The sequence below is a fragment of the Gavialis gangeticus genome, unplaced genomic scaffold (genome assembly GCF_001723915.1).
Source record: "Gavialis gangeticus isolate Ggan-Ray unplaced genomic scaffold, GavGan_comp1, whole genome shotgun sequence".
Classification (NCBI taxonomy): domain Eukaryota; kingdom Metazoa; phylum Chordata; order Crocodylia; family Gavialidae; genus Gavialis; species Gavialis gangeticus.
In genome coordinates this window covers 48,175,143-48,181,868 of record NW_017728998.1, presented here as the reverse complement: position 1 = coordinate 48,181,868, position 6,726 = coordinate 48,175,143, and the positions used below count along the sequence as shown (strand labels likewise).

General features: G+C 49.4%; 1 protein-coding gene across 2 annotated transcripts in view; it reads left to right on the top strand.

The window, feature by feature from the left end:
- CPNE2 (copine 2) overlaps window positions 1-6,726 on the top strand; it is a 299,466-nt gene that overhangs the window by 196,455 nt on the left and 96,285 nt on the right. For both annotated transcript variants that reach the window (XM_019505886.1, XM_019505885.1), the window contains exons 7-8: window positions 2,244-2,333; window positions 3,732-3,830. In XM_019505886.1, coding sequence (XP_019361431.1) covers window positions 2,244-2,333; window positions 3,732-3,830 — 189 coding nt within the window. The remainder of the gene's footprint in view (window positions 1-2,243; window positions 2,334-3,731; window positions 3,831-6,726) is intronic.

The window sequence follows — 6,726 nt, the reverse complement described above, 5'->3', positions numbered from 1 at the left end:
ATTGTGTCCCCTGTGCTGTGTTCCCCATAGATTTTAACCCAGAGGGTCTCCAGTCGTTCACCCTGGTTGCCAACATCAGCTTGCAGGGACGCGTAGCTTTCCTTAACATAGAGAGCTACAGCCCTGCCCCTTTTCTCTACTCAATCCTTCCTGTACAGGGTATAGCCATCTATACCCATGGTCCTGTCATGGGTGGAGTCCCACCAGGTCTCCGTTATCCCTACGAAGAGCCTCCTCCCCAGCAGAGAGAGGTGGAGGCCATCTCTTCCCAGCAGCTTGCTGCCTCTCTCACCAAAATGCAGACTGTGGTCATGGAAGCCAAAGCCTTCCCGATGACACCAGCGCTCCAGTCTTTGGTTGACTACCTGGATCCTCCTCTCTCTCCTCAGCCCATACCCTGAGACTGGGAGGATTGAAGAGAACACCACCTGTGCCCCCAGACCATTTAGTCCCGCGCCCAAATCCCTGTAGTGCCTCATGACCCGGCTGGAAGCGCTCCGAGCCGTGTCAGTGGTGCTCACGTGAATAAGGAGCATAGGATAGTGGTCTGTGGGATGGAGGAGCTTAGGGATCTTCTCCGCAATGTCTCAGATGCGGGCCCCCGGGAAGCAGCAGACTTCCTGGGCTAAGGGGTCGGGGTGGCAGATTACCCCCTCAGGATGGAGCCTCCCACAACAAACACTTTACGTTTTGTCATGGGGAGAGTGGGGGCGGTAGCTGCATTCAGGCCTGTGTTGCCTGTGGGAGCTTGCAACTCAGCAGGCTCTGCTGGGGCTGCAAGAGGTTCATACCTGTTGCTAAGCTCTGGCGAGGCAGGGGCCTTGGTGCGGCGGGCCTTGGGGCCCTTGACCACCTTGGTCCATGCCCCTGACTGGACAGAATGGGGGGTCCCTGAGTCCTCCCTTGTCCTGGAGAGAGACTGTGGTCTACCCTCCGCCTCCCAGGGCAGAAGGGCCTGGCAGTAGGAGTCAAGCTTCTGCTCACAGTCCCTGATGGCATGCAGTCTCTGGACTGTGGCTTGGAGCTCCTCCAGCTGGCGTGCTAGAGACCGCAAAAGGGAGCAGACCTCACAAAGGGGGTAGCCATGCTTCTGGCCCCAGAGCCTGAAAAAGGGACAGGCAGCCCACACAGCCGAGAGTCAGGGGCTCCGTCTGCGTGGAGCCCGGGAGCATGGGCTCCGTCTGGGTGGCCGTCTCTGAGGTGCCAGAGGGGGGGGCCACAGAGCCCAAAGGGATCCTCGGGGTGCAGTGTGTGCCCATCCATGTCATGCTGCTGGTAGGCTGGCTACAGCTGGGACTGTCTACCCTGGGGGGCTCACAGGCAGGGCCTTGGGCCCTCCTGCACAAACTCCATGCTAACTCACACGCCGGCAGACAAGCGCACCTGTTTGCACAGCCTGTTCACACGGCTCCGGTTGCATGGCTCCCTGGGGGGCTGGGCGAAGTAGGGGCCTGGGCAGGGTGAGACCCGGCCCGGCTCCCCCTCAGCAGCCTTCTCCCACTGTCTAAGGGTTAACCCCCTCCCACCATGGGCCCCGCTTACCTCCAGCTGTGCTGGGGGTCAGCGGGGTGCTCCGCGGCTGCTGGGGGGTCTCTGGGGGGCTTCAGGGGAGCGGCAGTGCAGCGGGCTTTCACCTGTGCATCTCTCGCCACTCCCGGAGCCTAACGGATGATGAGCAATAGCTTGAAAGGCAACCAATTTCCCTCCTGCATCAGTCTTGTGCTGCTCACCTTTGAACTCCAGGATTCGCCTTTAAAATAAATCAGCTACCCAAATTCTTTACATATAAACAGGCACCCCTTTGTCTATAAACATGTGTCTGTGACCATATGAACTGTACCTAGAAACTGTTTGCATTTGCTTGATGCACCAGATTTGTACCAAAGAATCAGATTCACTCAGTAAATGTCAAGCTGATTAAGCCACCTAAATAAAAAAGCCACCTAACTAAGCCAATTGTACTTACTCTGGCTGGGGCAATGAAGATTATACATGAGTGAGATTTATTTGAAGTCCTTATGCCTGCTCTCTGGTCTGAAGTCCCACAGTTGCATGTTCTTGATGGGTCAGATCCTCAGCTGATACAAACTGATGAAGCTCTGCTAATTTTCAGTAGAACTATGCCAGCTTAGACCACCTCAGATTCTGGGCCTGTGCATCTATTTGAAACAAGGCTTCAGCTTTCACTTTGTTTGGGACTTACTGCTCATGTCCTCCTAATGTAACCATTTTGTTCTCTGCAGGTGATTAAATACACATTGGATCCAGTGTGGAAGCCATTCACTGTGCCTTTAGTGTCACTGTGTGATGGAGATATAGAGAAGCTGATAAAGGTGACTGCATTAAAAATGGCATTGCTTCAACCTTCCTTTTGTTGCTCTGAATTCTTGTTGCAGCATGGAAAATAGATTCTGAGTGTTGAGGGGAAGAGGCTGAAACCAACACAGAGCCAAGACAACTGAGATGCAGCTCTCAAGCCTCAAACCTGTGCTAGTTGGAACCAGTCCCTTCTTGTTCTAACTGCCAAAGCAGCTGTCTGCAGCTGCTGAACACATCTTATCTGGAAAATATAATGAACCTCAGAGAAGTTCCATTATATAGCATCATACTGACATCCGCATAGGTCATCAGTCAAGTTAGAACCTTTAGATCCACTCCACAGACACCCCACTCCCTCTCCAGTTTGAACTAATGGAGTAACAGCAGTAAGATGTTGTCCTCTGGGCATTAGCACTAGAGAGGAATGACGCATGCTGCTGGTAGGTTTCACAGATATTTGCTAACAGAAGAGGACTGGTGAGACCCAGGAATTGTGGGTACCATTCCAGGCATGGACAGGAGCATTTTCAGAGGCAGTCTCTTCTGTCCATGTCTTGTTCACCAAAATGGCATAATGGTTGTGGTTAAACACTTCCCAAGAAGTCCAGCCTCAGCTGGATGTGAAAATTTTCAGTCAGCTGGGTAGTCTGGCAAAGTTTATTGCTACTGAACCCAGGGTCTTAAGATGGCCTGGCACCTTCCTTTTAAGTAATGCTACTGGCCCTGACTACTACAAATATGTCCTTTTCCATTAGTGTAAGCAGCATTTGAAAGCAAATACCCTCTCCTATTGATTCATGGAAAAAATATTAAGACAAACTAACTAAAAAGAAAAAATCTCCCTAAGCATAGCACTTTCACTCAGGAGATCAAAAGTCTATCACTCCTGAGCTCAGTGCTCCCCATTGTGTTAGCAGCTGTCTTCAACTTCCCCGCTGTTGCCAATGGTGATAGCAACAGTAGGCACATGAGGCAGACAAGTGGCTGGTGGAGAGTTAGCCACCATCTCACCTCAGTGTGTTATGAGTGAGATGGGATGCTGATGATTAAAGCCATTGCCAGTGCTCTCTGTTACTTCCAAGGGTAGGAGATTTATTAATATTGAGAAGGCCCAGAGGAGAGAGCAGTGAACATCCCTCTAGAGACTCCTGCTTTTGAAGTAACTATATAGAGTGATGTTGATCTGTTTCAAAGACTTTTGCTTGACCCTCATTGCATAAAGGAAAGTTGGTTGTGGTTTGACCTTCAGGAAGCAAAGGAAGCAAAGAATGCCAAAAAAATGGGATGCACCTGAAAGGTTTCCCTTGGCTAAGTGAAAGCTGAACAAAATATTAATGTGGCCTTTCTAACCACTAGCTGTAGTGGCCTATGCGTGATGTGTAAAAATGCCCCCTTCCTTTCCTCTTCCCTAGGTCATGTGCTATGATTATGATAGTGATGGGGGACATGACTTCATTGGGGAGTTCCAGACCTCGGTAGCGAAGATGTGTGAAGCCCAAGATGCCTTTCCAGTAAGTACCAAAATGTGACATTTGAGTTCTAGAAGAAAAAAGAGGAAGCAGAAATAAAGGACAGATTACTTCCTGTGGCTGCTATTTTCAGGAATGGCTCTTTCCATGGGTGACTTACTTTTGGGGTGCCCACTCTGAGATTCCTTAAAGCTTGAGTCTGAATGCTGGAGTACCCTTTTTAAATAAAGATTTTTTAAGAAGTGTCAAGTTGAGAACCCCAAAACTTAGGCACCCAGAGTCATGACTACTGAAAATATCAACCAGTATAGTCAGCTGCTTCTCTAACCTTCTCCTGTCCTCCTTTCTAAGCCTGTTGCTGTTGAATGTGCTCTGTGATTCAGAGGAGTCCCACTGCTTCTTGTGTCTTTATGGATATATGTTCTCAAACAGTGATATTCTGATGGGACTCTGTTTTGCTCTTCCAGTTTATTGCAACCTGACACTGAGTGTCATGCTAGCCCCATAGACATCTGGGGTGGGGGTATTTTTTAAAGTTGTGGAACTGCCCAGATAAAAAGTTGAGCTAGTGGACTGGGTAAAATCTCTTCCTATGCTGTTATGGTTCAAGGCAGTAAAGGTCGGTTACAAAGCAGAATCCCTTCAATGGCTTTTGTGGTGTTCTTTATTTTTATTGCAGCTGTGTCTAGACATCAAAGAAGGCAACTGTACATGCATGTAGTAAGAGACTGTGACTGCCCCAGAGAGCTTGCAGTGTAAATTGACAAGACCAGAGGTTGGCAGCCTTTACAAATGGCAGGATGCAGCTTGCAACCTGGCTACTACCACAGCCTTCCTGTCTTCTGCTGCTGCCCCAGTACTCCCTATTTTCTTCCGAGTTGCCCCCACTGTTGCCATCAAGTGCTACAGATTCCCATAACTAACAGTCATGCTGAGGTGCAAATCTGACAGTGAGAGAGAAGAGTGGGTAGAACTTGGTTGTCAGCAGAGGCTGTGTAGATGAGAAGTGGAGCACAGCACAGGAATGCATTGGGACAAATGGCATGCATGGAGGCAGAATGACCTTGAGGGTATCTTCTCTGAATCCCCCACTGCTGCATTTCACCTCCCCTTCTTCACCCCTACTCCGTAGACACTGCAGGTCAAGTTTGGATACTTTGTGGGCCATAGCTTGCCAGCCCCTGGACAAAACAAAGGGTGAGGAGATGGAAGCTGTTTGTCCAGGTGGGAGAACTGAGGGACAAAGAGATACAGACAAACAAACAAAGTGACTCAAGGTCAGGCAGGAAATCTGTGGAAAAGGTAACTGAAGCTATTTCTCCCCCCCCAACCACCCTTCTTCCCTGACTCCATCCCAGAGGCATGTTAATGAACTGGGTGTATGATAAACTGTAGCCATGCTCACCTTGATATGCAACTGGAGCCTCTCTCTTTTCTCAGGCCTGGGGAGTGGCAGAGCTTTTGTGTGTAAATACCTCAACAGGCATTGTGTGTGCGACTGTACTAGGCATTATGGGGAGTGACCAATCTTTGTTGCTTCCCCTGGTGCGGCTTGTTGATCTTTAACCATTTGGCCCATGTGTTCCCGGTGCCCCTAGGAGTGCTATTGGCATAGGGAAGAGAGAAAACCTGTATTAGGGATGTTCAGGTGGGGATGGCTTGCCTTGTTCACCTGTTAGCCAGAATGCTGTGACTGGATATTGTCCCCGGTCCCCTGATCTCTGTGCTCAGCTGATGGTGGCTATGTAAACACTGAACACGGTGCTGTGGTTCTGCAGGCTGCAATCCAGGCAAAGGCTTCTGCAGGTGTGGACAGAAGCACCTAAGGCTGAATCCAAAGCCTGTTAAAGCAAATGGAAAGACTGGCAGTTGAGTCCAGTGGGCTTGGGGTCATGCTCCTGATGTACAAATGAGCTCACAAGGTCTAGAGTGAGGAAGGAAAGTTTCAGTTTCTCTCCTTTCTTAAAGATCTTAATACAGAACCCACAATACAGAGGGGGCAAATGTTGGGTCCTTCTAGGCATCCTCATGTCTTGAGAACTTGTCTCCATCCAAGATCCATGTAGACATGAATCAAGCCTCCTTTCTTTGTTTTACAGATAAAGAAAGTGAGGCACAGATGTAGCAATCCCAACAGTTGGGCTGTGGTCTCCCACAGAATGCTAGGGGGTGCTTTAGGGTTGTGGCATGTGGGAGAGGCCAAAGCAAACATTTCTGTGAATGTTTCTAAGGCCTGTGATCCTAGGAAGCTGGACTTGATGACCCGAGTGGTCTGTTCTGCTGTTTTGCCCTTAAAACAAGTTGCCGCTTTGAGCATTCCCTCCTGTTCCACCTCTTCTGTTTCATCCTCTTTTCTCTTGATGTCCCGCTCATTTCTTCAGTTTTGTTTTTCCTTTCTAATGCCACTTATGCTTCCAGTCCAGGACTCTGAATCAGAGCTCATTCTGTCACTCTTCTCCCTTCTAAAACCCAATGCTGGCCCCATCTTGTTTTGAGATCTAGAGGTGAATGCTCAGAATGACATTAAGCTTGAGTTCCCCTTAGTGCTGTCTGTTTGTTGCTGTGCATTTCTCATTGTGACTGTGTCCATAAAGGTTGTGTTCCTGCTCCCCCTTCAACCCCGTAGGGAATTACCTGAGAGGACTAGAAATAATCGATGCTTGCACCTTGTACTTGCATCAACCCTGCAGAGTGCTTTGCTGCATTCAAGTGAGTGACTTGTAACTATAAACCTCCTTTCCCTGCTAACAGGAAAATGCTACTGGTATTTCCACTGGGTCCTAGAACAGGGGTAGGCAACATTTTTTGGCAGGAGTGCCAAAAAACACCACAATGCCTACCTTGGAAGGTGCCAGGGTGTCGGCATACCAGGAAAAACAAAATGAGGGCAAGGCTGCTTGTGCCCCTGCCCCCCCCCCCCCTTCCCCCCCCCCCCCAA